At 44.2% G+C, this 17,034-nt stretch overlaps 2 protein-coding genes across 3 annotated transcripts in view; both read right to left on the bottom strand.

Annotated features, from left to right (window-relative positions):
- Positions 1–1,657: 1,657 nt before the first annotated feature.
- LOC116966046 (inactive serine protease 54-like) lies at positions 1,658–5,896 on the bottom strand. Its single transcript, XM_033012195.1, has 3 exons — positions 5,639–5,896; positions 3,744–3,892; positions 1,658–2,678 (listed from the first exon to the last, which is right to left on the bottom strand). The coding sequence occupies exons 1-3, from the start codon at positions 5,859–5,861 to the stop codon at positions 2,244–2,246; spliced, it is 807 nt and encodes a 268-aa protein (XP_032868086.1). The 5' UTR covers positions 5,862–5,896; the 3' UTR covers positions 1,658–2,243.
- Positions 5,897–10,037: 4,141 nt separating this feature from the next.
- stxbp2 (syntaxin binding protein 2) overlaps positions 10,038–17,034 on the bottom strand; it is a 36,456-nt gene continuing 29,459 nt past the window's right edge. For both annotated transcript variants that reach the window (XM_033012192.1, XM_033012194.1), the window contains exons 16-19: positions 16,624–16,722; positions 16,170–16,255; positions 15,143–15,300; positions 10,038–13,658 (exon numbers count right to left, since the gene is read on the bottom strand). In XM_033012192.1, coding sequence (XP_032868083.1) covers positions 13,579–13,658; positions 15,143–15,300; positions 16,170–16,255; positions 16,624–16,722 — 423 coding nt within the window. In that variant the 3' untranslated portion in view covers positions 10,038–13,578. The remainder of the gene's footprint in view (positions 13,659–15,142; positions 15,301–16,169; positions 16,256–16,623; positions 16,723–17,034) is intronic.

The following is a 17,034-nucleotide window of genomic DNA, read 5'->3' as shown; positions in this document are numbered from 1 at the left end:
CAGAAACAGCTTGTAGCAGTCTGAACGTCCTTGAACGTCCCAAAACGTCACCTCTTCCTTCGCTCCATAGATGCTTCCACACCCGCTGAGTTCCTCCAGCATTTTTGTCTACCTGCAGCTTTTAGACAAGTTCACTTTGAGGTCCAGGGTACACAGGCGTCTTTACGGATGAGCTGCATGTGGCCTCACTCATATAATCCTCCAGCTTCTCTTCACAGTTCAGGGGTCAGAGAGGCTGTACTTAGTTACGGCATTAAGCCCGGTCTCACCCACGTGTTCTGACATACCGTTGGTGAGATCATAGGTATAAGAACATTATTTTTAGAAGAAGAATTGGGTCAGTGGTTCCCGACGTTGTACTTACCACAAATTGCAGAATCCTCCCTGTATTTCGCTTCCCCTCCCTGCTTTCAAAACTCAGAAGTATCTCTAAACCATGGTATGTTCTGCCTCTTTTAGTCATAGTAGCCCCGGGCAGTGGAGACTATAGTCAGGAATCTGGCAATGAAGAAGGGTCCTGACCTGAAAAAGCACCTGACCCGATGCCGAGTCCCTCCAGCACTTTGTGTTCTGCTCAAGAGTTCAGCATCTGCAGTTCCTTGTGTCTCAGTATGACAATGAACATGCCAGGGATAGGTAGTTAGATGCTCGCTTGTTGGAGATGGTCACTGCCTGGCACGTTTGTGACGTGAATCAGTCCAAGCATGAATGTTGCCTGGGTCTTGCTGCACGCAGGCATATAGTGGTTTATTTGCTGAGGAATGGTGAATCACATCATAAGCCAACATCACTACTTCTGACCCTATGGAGAAAGGAAGGTTGTTGATGAAACAGCTGAAGATGGTTATGTCTAGACTATCCTGAGGAAGGGCAGCAGTGTGCTGGGACCCAGACCAACCTCCATCAGTCACAGTCATCATCCACAATACAGTCTGACTCCAGTCATTCAAATGCTCTTCCCCTCTGCCCCAGTCTACCAAGACTGCTTGCTGCCTAAATTGGGCAGATGCTACTTTAACGTTGAGGGCTGACATCCTTGTCTCACCCGCTGGCGTTCAGCGGCTTCTGTTGCTGCCATAAAGGGCAAAGATAGACACGAAATGCTGGAGTAACTCAGCGGGACAGGCAGCATCTCTGGAGAGAAGGAATGGGTGACATTTCGGGTCAAGACCCTTCTTCAGACTCAAACACTCCACTGCTCTCGTGACACAAATTACATTTTTATGTTCCAATAATGTAATTGCTTCAAAGCCATCGTAGATTAACCTACTCACTCCTGGTTCAAGAACAGCTTCTTCCCAACAATCATTAGGCTCTTGAACACTACACACTACACAACAATAACCTCAGCAACTGTGATCTTCTATGGACGATGTCTTTGGTAGCACTACAGACTTGGGTTTAGCACTATTATTACCTAGTATTATTGTTATTGATGTATCAGGCAATAGACAATAGGCAATAGGTGCAGGAGTAAGCCATTCGGCCCTTCGAGCCAGCATCGCCACTCAATGTGATCATGGCTGATCATCCCCAATCAGTACCCCGTTCCTGCTTCTCCCCATATCCCCATGACTCCGCTATCTTTAAGAGCCCTATCTAGCTCTCTCTTGAAAGTATCCAGAGAACCCGCCTCCACTGAGGCAGAGAATTCCACTATATTAAAAAAGAATTATTGTACATTATATATTTATCTTGCTTTTATGCATTAATGGGCAAGTAAAGTAAGAATGTCAGCTCGAGTGATATTGCCCCACCACGCGAGTGCTGTTCACAACACACACAGCGCTCGCTTACTTGCCCAGGATAATTAATACAAAGCCATTAATTTGGCATTGAGTTTGCTGGATCCCCAAAATATCTTTATATTAAGAACTGGCGCTAGAAATTATCTTGATGTGCTGATGGCAACATAAAGGAAAATAAAAATCACATTTGCAAACTGTTATAGCAAATGTTATATTAACTTGTTATTTCTTTCCAACATAGGCTGCTGCCATTCGGCCCATTGAGTCGCTGCTAGCTCTGAGAACAGCTCCGTTCCCCCACTTATTTCCCTGCAGCCACCGTGCTTTTCGTAATGTTCTGACTGCTTCCCAAGTCCTTCCATCTGATCCTGGCCCACAAAAGAGCAGGATCAACAAAATCAATTCAATATCTCGCCCTGTTGAACTCGAGGTAATAGGAATGTCCGTGATAAAATAGTTATTCTCAGTTCGACAATCTGTGCTTCATGCCAGTGGTCAGGTGAGCAGTGCAAGTTGTACGAGGCACACAGCTGCACCAAGGACTTGCCGTGGCTTCCGCTCTGCATTCGATGAGTTGCTCTCAAAAATGACCTTGTGGTGTCGACCCTTCCACTGCCTCCTGGCTTCTCGAGTTCTCTTTGGTTTCTGCCACGGGTTGCATTCGACGTGGTGCTGGAGTTTGTGGCTGGGCAGGGTGCGTTTGGGGTGCTGGATTTGGTGGCAGGGCAGGGTGGGTTTGGGAGGAAGTCCATAGGGAACGAAGGGGTGCCCTGCTGAGATGGTGACACGTTCCACCCAGTCCACATAGTGGACATAGCTGGTGAAGAGAGCCGTGTGGTTACAGGACGGAGGGCAGTGGCTCGCTGCCCCGGCCACCACCCACATTTTAGTCCTCTTGTCCTGACACTCGAGTGGGGCACCATAACCTCCCTGGGAAAAAAGAGACCAGGATCAGTTCAGTTAAGTTTACTGTCACGTGTACCAAAGTACAGTGAAAAGCTTTCGTTGCGTGCTAACCAGTCAGCGGAAAGACAATACAAGATTACAATCGAACCATTCACAGTGTATTTACAGCTTATTACAGGTTGGTGCATGGAATGAGCTGCTGGAGGAGTTAGTTAAGGCAGGTATGTTACCCACATTTAAAACTGTATTTGGACAGGTACATGGATAAGAAAGGTTTAGGAGGCATATCGTCCAAATGTGGGCAAACGAGACTAGCACAGAGGGGCATCTAGGTGGGCACGGATGTTGGGCCAATAGGCTGGTTTCCATGTTGTATGACTAACGTCATCAGTGAGGTAGAATGCATGAATAATTCTATAATATCTGTTAACTCAGCTTGTCTTCATGGATACTGCCTGACTTGTTCAGTATATCCATTACAGACAAGAATGAGTTGCAGAGGCTGGAATGGTGAGCAAAACACAAAATGCTGGCGGAATGCAGCGGGTCAGGCATCATATGTGGAGGGAATAGACAGGCGACGTTTCAGATTCCAACAATCGTTTACTTTGGTTTAGAGACACTAAATTAATAATCAATGATGCCAACACTACAGTGTCATTATAGTTTCTCAATGCTCCCTCCAGTGGCAGAACCCCTCAACTACAACTGTGGGGCAGGTGGCCTCTGTTAGTTTAGTTTAGTTTAGAGATACAGCGCGGAAACAGGCCCTTCGGCCCACCGAGTCCACACCGACCAGCTTTCCCCGCACACTAAAAATATCCGACACACACTTGGGACAATTTACAATTTTTGCCAAAGCCAATTAACCTACAAACCCGTACGTCTTTGGAGTGTGGGAGGGACCCGGAGAAAACCCACGCAGGTCACGGGGAGAACGTACGAACTTCTTACAGACAGCACCCGTAGTCAGCGATCGAACATGGGTCTCTGGCGCTGTAAGGTAGCAACTCTACCGCTGCACCACTAACTTTTAAACTTGTTTGATGGATTGGATTGCATTGGATTGGATTGGATTGCATACTTTACCATGCAGAGAGACTGTTGCTTGTCCACGTTTGTCACACAAATCACACTTTCCTTCAGGTTTTCCGGGTAGAACTTCTCACAGACCTCCAGCTTCTCATGGTTGACTGGCTGCTTCACAGTCTGGTAGATGGGAGAGATGGGACTTCCAGCTACACATACAAAGCAAACAGCATCAAAAGGTGTTACACTTTGGACAAGCGGAAGGGGAAAGTATACAGTTAATGGCAAGACCGTGAACAGCACTGATGTAGAGTGGGATCTTGGGGTCCTCGTCCATAACCCCTTGATAGTGGCAACACAAGGAGGCAGAGTGGTGAAGAATGCATTTGGTATGCCTGACTTCCTCGGCCGAGGCAATGAGTACAAGAATCAGCAAATCGTGTGGCTGGTTTACAGGAGCTTGGTCAGGCTGCATTTGGAGTATTGCGTGCAGTTCTCATCTTCCCATTACAAGAAACATAGAAAATAGGTGCAGGAGGAGGCCATTCTTGGATAGGCTGGGTGAGTGGGCAAATGTTTGGCAGGTGCAGTATAATGTGGATAAATGTGAGGTTATCCATTTTGGTGGCAAAAACAGGAAAGCAGACTATTATCTAAATGGTGGCCGACTAGGAAAAGGGGAGATGCAGCGAGACCTGGGTGTCATGGTACACCAGTCATTGAAAGTGGGCATGCAGGTGCAGCAGGCAGTGAAGAAAGCGAATGGTATGTTAGCTTTCATAGCAAAAGGATTTGAGTATAGGAGCAGGGAGGTTCTACTGCAGTTGTACGGGGTCTTGGTGAGACCACACCTGGAGTATTGCGTACAGTTTTGGTCTCCAAATCCGAGGAAGGACATTATTGCCATAGAGGGAGTGCAGAGAAGGTTCACCAGACTGATTACTGGGATGTCAGGACTGTCTTATGAAGAAAGACTGGATAGACTTGGTTTATACTCTCTAGAATTTAGGAGATTGAGAGCGGATCTTATAGAAACTTACAAAAGTCTTAAGGGGTTGGACAGGCTAGATGCAGGAAGATTGCTCCCGATGTTGGGGAAGTCCAGGACAAGGAGTCACAGCTTAAGGATAAGGGGGGAAATCCTTTAAAACCGAGATGAGAAGAACTTTTTTCACACAGAGAGTGGTGAATCTCTGGAACTCTCTGCCACAGAGGGTAGTCGAGGCCAGTTCATTGGCTATATTTAAGAGGGAGTTAGATGTGGCCCTTGTGGCTAAGGGGGTCAGAGGGTATGGAGAGAAGGCAGGTACAGGATACTGAGTTGGATGATCAGCCATGATCATATTGAATGGCGGTGCAGGCTCGAAGGGCCGAATGGCCTACTCCTGCACCTAATTTCTATGTTTCTATTCGGCCCTTCGAGCCAGCAACGCAAGAAGGAAGTGGAGGTATTGGAGAGGGTGCGGACGTCACAGTCTGTGACGTCATCAGGTTATCGGGGGAAGAAGGGCACTCTTGTTTTACTTCTGGGAGGTGCTAGTTTATTGACACGTGTACCGGGGTGCGGAGAAAATCTTTTGTTGCGTGCAATCCAGTCAGCGGAAAGACAATCGAGCCATTCACAGTGTATAGATACATGATAAGGGAATGACGTTTAGTGCAAGGTTATGTCAGCAAAGTCTGATCAAGGATAGTCCGAGAGTCACCAATGAGGTAGATGGTAGTTCAGCACTGCTCTCTAGTTGTGGTAGGATGGTTCAGTTGCCTGATAACAGCTGGGAAGAAACTGTCCCTGAATCTGGAGGTGTGCATTTTCACACTTCTGTACCTTTGGCCTGATGGGAGAGGAGAGGTTGGTGTGAGGGGGTGGGGGCTAAACTCAAGGTGTACAGTACATGGGGTTCATCGGAGAGAAACGACGCACACAATATTGAAAGAAACGTGACAATAATTACCGAGACTTAACATCTGCCATCCAGTGACCCAACAGTTCTCCAGGGTGCTCATGTCAAGGTAGCGGTCATCAGGGAAGCATATGGGCGACACAAGTTTATTAAATACGATTGGTTCCTTCACCATGACGAGAGCAATGTCGTTGTCTGGGATTTTAACCCCAAACAGTTCTAAAATAAAGTATTCGTGCAAGATGACCTTGTGAACTCCATAAATAATCTGCATGCCTTCCAACTTGAGTGTGCCAGTGACAATGATGAGACTTTCAAACAGAGCTTCAGAACTGTTGAATGAAGCAGCATAAAAGTAATTTAATTGTGTTTGCAGTAATAAAAAGGAATAAACTAAAAATAGGCGTCTGAAGAAGGGACCCGATACGTCACCTATTCCTTTTCTCCATAGATGCAGTCTGACCCACTGAGTTACTCCAGCTTTTTGTCTATCTTGAAACTAAAAAAATGAATTTGAAGAAACGTCACCCATCCATGTTCTCCAGAGATGTTGCCTGACCCTCTGAGTTACTCCAGTGCCTGGTGTCCTTTTGTTTATTAACCAGCATCTGTAGTTCCTAATTTCTACAAATCATGGTACATGGATAGGAAAGGATTAGGTTAGGGGGTCAAATGCGGATAAGTAGGACTAGCATAGATGGGGCATCTTAATTTGCATGGACTAGGTGGGCTGAAGGGCATGTTTCTATCGTGTATGCCTAATGGAAAGGTGAAATTAAATTAATTTAATAATTTCACCATCAATATGTTTCACATAGAGCCGGAGTAACTCAGCGGGTCAGGCAGCATCTGTGGAGAACACGGATAGGTGACGTTTCACAGAGTGCTGGAGTAACTCAGCGGGTCAGGCAGCATCTCAAGAGAACATGGATAGGTGACGTTTCACAGAGTGCTGGAGTAACTCAGCGGGTCAGGCAGCATCTGTGGAGAACATGGATAGGTGACGTTTCGGGTCAGGACCCTTCTTCAGACTGACGAGGTAACAATATTGATATTTTCCACAAATTGCTCCAAAATCACATTATACTTACTACATGAAGATGCAGTGCGCCGTGGTCACAACCCACCACCGGCTGAGTATGTCCCCACCACACAGGTATTTCCACTTCAGTTGTAGATGGACCTGCCAGGGGAACTCTCCAATGCGTATCTCTCTGGCAAAGTTGCTTTTATATCTCACTGTTGGTACACCACATCCTGTAAAGGTGCGCAAAGATAGGGTTTCAATCCTGTGCTCGTGGGTGTTGTGTCCTCTTTACACCTACTGAGACAGGACACCAATAGGATTTTGACAATTCTCGTTAAGTGCTCTATAGTTTGTGAAGTGGTTTCAATGTAAGGGTATGTAGGGCGTAGGAAGGAATTGCAGATGCTGGCTTAAACCGTAGACACAAAAAGCTGGAATAACTCAGCGGGACAGGCAGCATCTCTGGAGAGAAGGAATGGGTGACGTTTCAGGTATCTAGGGTGTGTGTGTGTGTGCGTGTGTGTTGGATTAACTGCTGATGGGAAGGGATGTGAAAGGCGGGAGAGTACAAACATTAGGGCCATCTACTTTAGTTTAGAGGTACAACATGGAAACAGGCCCTTCAGCCAATCCTCGCACTTTCACATCCACTCCCTACCCACTAGGAGCAAATTTTACAGAGGCCAATTAACATACAAATTTGCATGTGTTTAGTACGTAGGATCAGCCACGATCACATTGAATGGCGGTGCTAGCTCGAAGGGACGAATGGCCTACCCGTGCACCCATTGTCTATGTATCTATGGAAACCTAGCACCCAGAGGGAACCCATGTAATGACAGCGAGAACGTGCAAACTCCACACAAACACCACCATGAACATGAATTGGATCAGGCTCCACTTTGATGTTTAGTACTTATGAAACGGGACAAGGATGATTTTAGGCAGATCAACCCAAGGAATACTCATCCACTGAGGATATTAGTATGAAAGTATTTTCTGAAAAGTGGTCCCTTTCAATCTTACAGCAAACCAAGTAATAAGCATACTTGAGTTTTATTCTAATTGTGTCCTCCTTTAATTAGGGGAGATGGTTTACAGGCGAATCAGCTCTTGCAATTAAACAGAGACTTGATACCAAAGGAATATTTTTTGCTTCGGGTTACAACAGTATACCTCAAAGACAGACAGCAAAAGTTGTTGTCGAACAACATTTCTGTACTCCTGAATCTGCTGTACAACTGCTAAATGTCTGAAACAAGTATTGATACTTACCTTGACAATAACACCCAAGCATGATCCAAGTAAGTATACAAATATAAACTAATTTCATTTTCTTTCCCCACTTTGTTAAAACACATGGACAGGTATTTTCCAAACCTCCTGCACAGTCTCCAGAGCTTTTGATATTGAATAAAGAGTCTGCAATTGCTCACATTGTGACATAGTACCAGGTCATTGTTTTACCAGTAAATCAGCACAAGTCCGTTTTCTTCCCCTCCATACCATCGTTGGTTTATGTAAGAAAGAACTGCAGATGCTGGAAGAATGGAAGGTAGACAAAAATGCTGGAGAAACTCAGCGGGTGAGGCAGCATCTATGGAGAGAAGGTATAGGTGATGTTTTGGGTCGAGATGTTTTCCGTAGATGCTGCCTCACCCGCTGAGTTTCTCCAACATTTTTTGTCTACTGTTGGTTTATTGATCATTTTGGCGTGCGACAGATTTCTGTTTAAAAATAATTAGATCATCCTCTCAATGTATCCATTCCCATGTTGGATCTGATCACAGCAATGACAAGGTTTAAATAACTTTCCTGAAAAGTCTACATTAGTACAATCCAAACTATTGAAGAGATGATCAGATTTCACTTGATGTCAGCATTGGTTTCATTTATCATTGTTACTTTTTTGCATATCTTTCATTCATTGTTCTTTATCTCTCTACATCATCGTCTATATCTCTAGTTTCCCATATCCCTAACCAGTCTGAAGAAGGGGCTCAACCCGAAACGTCACCCATTCCTTCTCTCCAGAGATGCTGCCTGTCGCATTGAGTTATTCCAGCTTTTTGTGTCTACCTTTGGTTGTTCTGTTTGCACAGTCAGGCAATGGGAAGTATCGATGGTCTCTCCACAAAGGTCCTATATTTTGATCGTTTCATATTTCACATCCAGTCTCTCTCTACTTCCCCCTCCCCTTCCCCGATTAAGCTCCATCATCTTCCACCCCACCCAATTCCACTCATAGCCCAGCAGCATGTCTCACCCCTATCCCTCATCTCATAGCCTAGCAGCATGTCTCACCCCTATCCCTCACCTCTTAGCCTAGCAGCATCTCTCACCCCTATCCCTCACCTCTTAGCCTAGCAGCATCTCACCCCGATCCCTCTTTCTTCTGACGATCTGCCACCAACACTCTTGGTCCTGATGCAGTGCTCAACCAGAAACGTCATCCGACCCTTTGCTTGCACAGATGCTTCTCGAGTTGCAGCATCTGCAATCTCTTGTCACCCCAAGGTTTCATCTTTCTATTGGATCTGAAGACCCCATTACAATTAAAAGAGTGGCAAGGGCAATCTCAAGTCAGTACATGTACAAATCCCACTCTGCTCCTTACTGCAGGAACCCACATGTCCTCCAACTCTGTCACACTAATGTTCTGGTTACAACTGGATGGTCAACATAGACAAGGGTGCCTGAAGGACTGTTTTATTTGCTGTAATTCCACTCTTTTATCAAGCAATTCCCTGCATTCGAAAAGTATATTTCAGATAACTGCTTGCTATAGAGACTTTGTTTAAAAACAGAATTGTGCATGGAAAGCTCCAAGATAGACTAATGTAACTAGGAACAATTCAAAGACGACATTGATTCAAGTGAAATTAAATTGAAAACAGTCAAAGACCTTCTGATTGCACAAAATTAGTGGCTCGATTGTAATCATGTATTGTCTTTCTGCTGACTGGTTAGCACGCAACAAAAATGTTTTCCACTGCACCTCGGTACACGTGACAATAAACTAAACTGAACCAGATTGAACCATCACAACTGTTCAAAGGCCAACCATCATCAGCTGTTCAATCACAAACCTCCTCAAAAATAAAGATGAGAATAGGAGGAGGTTGCTGATTAACTGTTCGATTTGATTCACATTTGAGAATGAAATGGCTAATGAATGAATGCAGGAAGACCTGGAGTATATGAATCAACAAGGAACCATGGGCTCTGATTTACAGAAAAGGAGTGTTGGAGTAACTCATTGGGTCAGACAGCAGCCATGGAGAACATGGACACGTGATGGCTTCATCAGAGTCTGTAGATGGATCCCTACCTGAAATGTCACCTATCCATGTTCTCAAGATTGTTCAGCTTATCCCAAGGTCATGGAATGAAAAATGCTAGGTTTTCATTTCGGAAACAGAATTCAATTAAATAACAAAAGGATAAGTTTATTATATCTTTTGCAGATTATACACAACACACACCACGCGAGTAGCACTGTCATTGTTAAATGCACGTACATACAAAAAATATTCTGGCTATTACTGCTAAAATAAAGTAGAAATATTTACATTGATTATTGCCATCCAGTTAAATCATGTACACACTGCAATTAAATCCATTGGATTGTTGACTACAGGCACATTACTCGGTGGAGTCCAAGGGCAGAACATTGAATCAAATTGCTCCTTCCAGTTCAAGGCATGCGATCTGACTGCAGGTGTGAGAACACCCTTTCGTCACATCAATTCCCTCACAACCACCTTCTGAAGGAACGGGAGGCTACTGTAATTTGCTGAAGGATACCCAGATCTGGTTTAAAAACAAAAGACACAGAGTGCTGGAGCAACTCAGCAGATCAGGCAGTATCTCTGGAGAACACGGAGAAGTGACTGAAGAAGGATCACGGCACGAAATGTCATCTATCTGTGTTGTCCAGAAATGCTGCCTGACCCGCAGAGTTACTCCAGCACTCTGTCTCAATATACAGTCATACTGTTGAGAGGAGCATAAAGGAACCAGGAAGGTACTGACCAAATTCAGAAGTTCCAGTGAAGACAAGTGATTGATCTGGGTCTTTGGTGGAGGTGAGGAAAGCATGGTACAAGCTGGAATACAACACTGATGTAACCTGGCTTTAAAAGTGCTTCGGGTTTCAGGCAAGTCAATGAATTCACTGCAATCTTTCAAAAGGCCAAGCTGTATGCACAAGAGTAAATATACAGCTGAACACAAAGCACCTTGGATAATGCCCTGTGGCTATGGATGGATCACCTTCCAACAGAAACCAGAAAATATCACTTCAACCCAATGCACCTTGAACTACAAATGTCTTTCCCACAAGTGCTTTTTGTAGGGTCAACTTCTTAAATGTGCCAATGGAGAGCAGATTGCTAAACCGTTTCAAAGCTGCAATGCATTCGGAACAATTTTTAGTATCATTCCATTAAAAGAGCGGAGTGTTGGGAGAGTTCTGTAATTCAGGCATACATTGTAATTAAACAGGATACATGTGGATTAAGGCAAACATTTTGAAAAGTGGCAAGCTAGCTATCCCATGAATAGTTTAAACTGGACTACAAGGTTATCCACAACCAGATGAATCCACCCACATTTTCTACATGTCATTAAATAAATTTTCAATGTAGACGGACAAATTAAATCCATAATATTATTGGAGAAAAAGTTTACAGACATCCAATGCATTGAAAAAAATCCCATTTACGAGGAACTTGTGCGGAGTGGGTCGGCAATGCATTTAGTTAGTGCAATGAAGCTTCAGAAAGTGAACACATGCAGCTTGGCGGACCTCACCGTGAGCAGAGGCTCCTAGTAGTCTCCTAATAATCTCCTTGAGCTGCAGAAGGGCAGGAGTTCTTGCAAACATTGACAAACTAGGCCTTGGCTGAAAAACCTACGACATCCCCTTTGGTGTGAAATGTGACAATACCGTTGTTGCAACCTGGTCGCTCGACTGAGAGAAGGAATGTTGTGCTCGCTAGGTGTAGCTGGACTTACAGCTCAGAAAACTGGATTCAACTTAGAGGATGGGTAAAGAAAATAATCTTGTCACATTTCTCCAGTAAACATAAAAACAAAACACATTTAAAATACTCGCTAGAAGAAAGCTCTCAGTTAATAAAGAGAACTTCATTAATAATTTACCTTCGAGGTATTAAGTGTTTAGGCGTGAAAATATCTTTGAATACGAGCTTCACTAGGTTAAATAATCTAGAAAATCAATTCATCTCCTGTTGTGCATCCTGTGGGACGCTGGTCCATGCCAACCTGCCTGTAATCAGATGTAGGTTTGGGCCACAATTCCACATTAAGCCTCTAGTTTTGGCAGTGCTCGTGGCACAGGAGCAGAGGGTGGGTGCTGGGGCATAAACAGGAGAGCTCTACCTGTGGAAAATCCAGAGTGCAAATCGCCCTCGACCACTTCCTTCAAGTGGGCTTAATAGCTTGAGTAGATGTTGTCCCACTGACCATGGATGGCCAGGACAATAGAGAGGGCAAGCAATAAGGCCGCAGCTCCGGAATTAGTCAGAGGGAACCTGATTCAGCAATGTGTCATCAATTGCACATCATCCAACAGGAATTTAAGGAAGATTACTGGCAATGGAAAATATGATACGAAACATGTATAATCTGCAATATATATTTTGGTTTCAGATTAAATGTACTTATTGCGATTGTAATTTTCAAATTCAACATCTGTCCCACTGATCCTTAAACATATTTTTGTCCTAAATTCTATTTTTCATTATTTGGTTTAAAAAATATACTTCAATAAATGTCAAACATATATAATGTATGCCTATACAAAGCAACAATGGGGTGGCTGCACAGTTGGTATTCTACACAGTCCAATCAAAGGGATTTGGGTTAACTTTATCTGAACCTGAATCTAAAGAATGAAACACACAAGTTTAATGTCTGTTCACACATGCAAGCAGAGGGGCTTGGTAAAGATTATGCAACACAATACAAATATATCATCTTTTATGATTTGATCCCAGCTTCCAGTTTACAATGAAAAGTGCAGTAAAAATGTGTTTACAAGAGGGATTTCATTGGTGTCGAGGCACTCTCTGCAATTATACATGAAAAGATTGGTTACAGAAGTAAACCAACTCACCAGATGGCAAGTTGTTTGCTAGCTTTGGTTGCGTTTCACAAGGTAGCAGATAGCATCAGTGCACCTCATTCTTCAACCTGTAGACACTGGTTCATGACAACCGTTGTAACTCATTCTTGCCCCTTTCTATCTAAACCTGGGGTGAGTCACCCCGACAACTCCTTCTGCTGGTTAAAAGTTCCACGGACAAAGGTGTGTGGTTGGGTGCAGGAGGGGACTGTGTAGGTTGTGATGTGGAGGCACAGACAAGGGCAGAGTGAAGACTGGGTGGAAGGAAGGGCCAGGTGAGCTGACCACAGGGAAGGGAGGAAGCCACAAGATTGCTATCACCACCAGCTAGCTACAGGTTACCCAGAGCTCAAGGCCACAGACAGAGCGGACCAGGCACCGACGGCAGGAGTTCCCCGACTTATCTACACACCCGTAACACCTTCGCACTTAGCAAAAGGGTAACCTGCCACTTATTGGAAAATACAGACTACCTATTCCAACAGTGAGAGTGTATATAATGTGGGCTTGGGGAACATTTAATGAATCACCATCCAAGTGGTGGGGGACATTTTTATTTGGGAGAGGCAGCAAAATGGTGTGGAAGAGGAAGAACTCATAGGAAGCTTCCAAAATGGCAAGCTAATTAGCACTGATGGCACCCAGGCGTGACAATTATAAAAGGATACAACTGTAAACTTCAATTGAAGGATAAATAAATAATTACATCTATCTCTCGTGAGCTAAACATACAACAGATGCGTTAGAGTCTGTGGATTTAATTACAGTCGGAAAACTATCAGCTTTTGAAGGGATGGTGACATCCAAGTTGTTTCAGCTTTGTGACTCCAAGGGATTGTCTAAATTCTTCAGGCTGTCCAGGAATTTTTCTGGAGTGAGGATGTGAGTTGAACCTAGAGTGGAGACAAGAAATGGATAAACGTTGTTCTGTTATTGACCAGATAAAAATAGACATGCCTCAGCTGCAAGTGAAGGATCAAGAATTCCCAACAGGCAGGTCCGTGGCAGAGGAATTCATTGCCACAGACGGTTGTGGAGGCCAAGTCAATGGATATTTTTAAGACAGATTGATAGATTCTTAATTAGTACGGGTGTTAGGGGTTATGGGAGAATGGGTTTGAGAGGGAAAGGTGGATCAGCCAAGATTGAATGGGGGAGTAGACTTGATGGACCAAATGACAAATTCTGTTCCTATCACTTATGAACATTACCTCGTGTTTAGCATTTATTGCAAGTGGATGGTCAGTATCAAACTGTGCTCGTCAGAGCCTCCTGTACACAAATTAGATGCTTGTTTTCCTTTGCAACAAGAATGACTACACGGCAAGAATATTTTGCTACTCACAATGATAAGAGGGAGTTAGATTTAGCTCTTAGGGCTAACGGAATCAAGGGATATGGGGAGAAAGCAGGAACGGGGTACTGATTTTGGATGATCAGGCATTAAATTAAATTAAATTAAATTTCTTTATTTATATAGCACATTTTTAGTCAACTTGCATTGACCCCAAAGTGCTTCACATAATTACATTCACACACAGGCAAAGATGGGTGAAGTGGCTTGCCCAAGGACACACACATGCAAAGGTGGGTGAAGTGTCTTGCCCAAGGACACAACGACAGTATGCACTCCAAGCGGGATTCGAACCAGCTACCTTCCGGTTGCCAGCCGAACACTTAGCCCATTGTGCCATCTGTCGTCCCGAGTCACCGAGTCCACACCGACCAGCAATCCCCGCACATTCACACTACACTACACACTAGGGACAAGGCATGATCATATTGAATGCCTTGAAGGGCCGAATGGCCGACTCCTGCACCCATTTTCTATGATAACTATTTCTGACAGGAATATGAGAAGCAGGACGAACTGAAATAGGTGACTTGCATTTATGAGCCAATTCAAACCACAATCTCCAGCTGCCATCTCATGTGCCAGCTGATAGTGTACCCTTGACGTACCTCGTTTGGACAGAGTTGGTCAAAGTCTATAATATTTGGACAAATTCTATAAGTGTTTCCAATATAGATGATCCCACGTAGATATTTTACTATCCCAACATTAAAGAAACATTTAGACAGGTACATGGATAGGATAGATTTAGAGGGAAATGGGCCAAAGGCAGGTAGAATAACGAGTGTAGATGGGACATCATAAGATCATAAGTGATAGGAGTAGAATTAGGCCATTTTCAGCCCATCAAGTCTACTCCACCATTCAATCATGGCTGATCTATCTCTCTCTCTCTCCTAACCCTATTCTGCCTTCTCCCCATAACATCTGACACCTGTACATGTTGGTTGGCGTGGGCAAGTTGGGTGGAAGGGCCTGTTTTGATGCTGTATGACGCTAGAATGGCAGAGCTGCCACACTTACCGATCAACACCTCCCATTTGTTGTCGGTGGCTTTTGTTACTTCATAGGCGCAGCGCATCTCAGACATGGTGATGCCTCCGATAACAAAAACAATGAGTCGGGGTCCACTTCTGTACTCTGTTGGAGTCTTGCTCTTGTGCCAGTGACCAAAGCGGGCACTGGAAGGGGGAAGAAATGTTCACTTCAGTTAAAGACTCCTCAGATATTATTAACACAGTATTAATAAATACTGGGAGCGGGTTATTTTATGCAAGCACACAATCTCACTGTACCAATTGGGGCATGTGACAATAAACGTGAACATGAACCCAATCTTCATTAATACAACATTTAAGCCTTTAATCTGGCTGTGGGAATTGCTGGCGTGGTCAGCACTTATTGCCCATCGAACCTTTTGACACAACTGAAGAGTTTAAAGATATAATAAAATGGAACTGCAGTTGCTGGTTTATACCAAAGATAGACACAAAGTGCTAGAGTAACTCAGCGGGTCACGCAGCATCCCTGGAGTCTCGACCTAAAACATCACCCGTCTTTTTTTCTCCGCAGATGCTGCCTGACCTGCTGAGTTAAGCTAGCACTGTGTCTATCAGTGATATCGCTCCATTCATTTAGTCTCACTGCTATGTAACATGGATTCACACAACACCTGCAATAAAGAGAAACAAGCTATTTACTGGTTTAGTTTAGAGATACAGAGTGGAAACAGGCCCTTCGGCTCACCGAGTCCACACCGACCAGCAATCCCCGCACATTCACACTACACTACACACTAGGGACAATTTCACATTACACCAAGCCAATTAATATATAAACCTGTACATCTTTGGAGTGTGGAAGGAAAACCCCACGCAGGTCACTCCATACAGACAAGCACCTGTAGTCAGGATTGAACCCGGGTCTCTGGCGCTGTGTGGAAGTAGCTCTACCACTGCGCCACCATGTCACCTGTTCAATCTGTGCAACACACCCCACATCTGACTTTGGTTTTCAACTAAATAGGTTAGAGTAGGCATCGATCACATACCTGACTGCTGTCTGAGTGGATGTCGTTGGAGTGGGGTCCGAGACAAATGGCCACTGCTTTTTGCAAAGCTTTTCTTCTGTGGCATCCTGTGAAAACCACAAGCTGTTACACAGAAATATCGACACCATTGCAAAGTAACAGATTTGGATGGGTTCTCAGTCTCTGGTACAACACAAGCTAAATTATTCAGGGTGGGCTGCATCCTGTAGGCAGATACCATGAAGAGGGACGTCATATATGTTGACACTGAAAACATTCACAGCTCCAACAGTGCTGAGAATTCATATTACACTCGTGCCTGCACTGCTGTTTGCCTGTAGATCTCAGAGACAAGAAATATATCCCAGGTCTTTCTGTGACGCCTGGCACAAGCATGTTTTACAATGAAAATACAGATCACATTCCATCCACAAATGTGCAGCACACAAACTGGATTTGTACTATAAGCACCAACCTCCATAATGTCTTTAATGGCTGGTGTCCACCTGGAGAGTTGGTAAGTTGACTCTGTTCGATGTTTTCTGTCTTGTTTCGACTTGGAGGGTGATCCACCCTTAAAATGAAATGGAAAAGGATATTAGAACGGAGAACAGTGCAGCATAAGAAGAGGCCCTTCGGCCCACAATGTCTCTGCCAAACATGATGCCGGGACCATCTCTTTTATCTGCCTGTGCATTATCTATATCCCTCCAATACCTGCATATCCATGTACCCATACAAACGCCTCTTAAAGGCCACTGTCATATCTGCCTGCATCACCACGTCCTGGCAATCACACTGAACAAAATCCATGTTCTTCCATTCGCTGCATATCCACATGCTTATCCAAATGTCTAACATGGATATATACCATAAATAATTTTAA

This window comes from Amblyraja radiata, chromosome 35, assembly GCF_010909765.2.
Source record: "Amblyraja radiata isolate CabotCenter1 chromosome 35, sAmbRad1.1.pri, whole genome shotgun sequence".
Classification (NCBI taxonomy): domain Eukaryota; kingdom Metazoa; phylum Chordata; class Chondrichthyes; order Rajiformes; family Rajidae; genus Amblyraja; species Amblyraja radiata.
The sequence above is the reverse complement of the archived record's forward strand: the minus strand, read 5'-3'. Positions and strand labels throughout refer to the sequence as shown.

Coding starts and splice junctions, on each gene's coding strand:
- LOC116966046 (XM_033012195.1), bottom strand. CDS start 5,861: ATGCAGATTATTTATGGAGTTCACAAGGTCATCTTGCACGAATACTTT. Junction 3,893..5,638: donor ATGGCAGATGTTAAGTCTCG/GTAATTATTGTC, acceptor TTGTATGTGTAG/CTGGAAGTCCCATCTCTCCC. Junction 2,679..3,743: donor AGCAACAGTCTCTCTGCATG/GTAAAGTATGCA, acceptor CTTTTTTCCCAG/GGAGGTTATGGTGCCCCACT.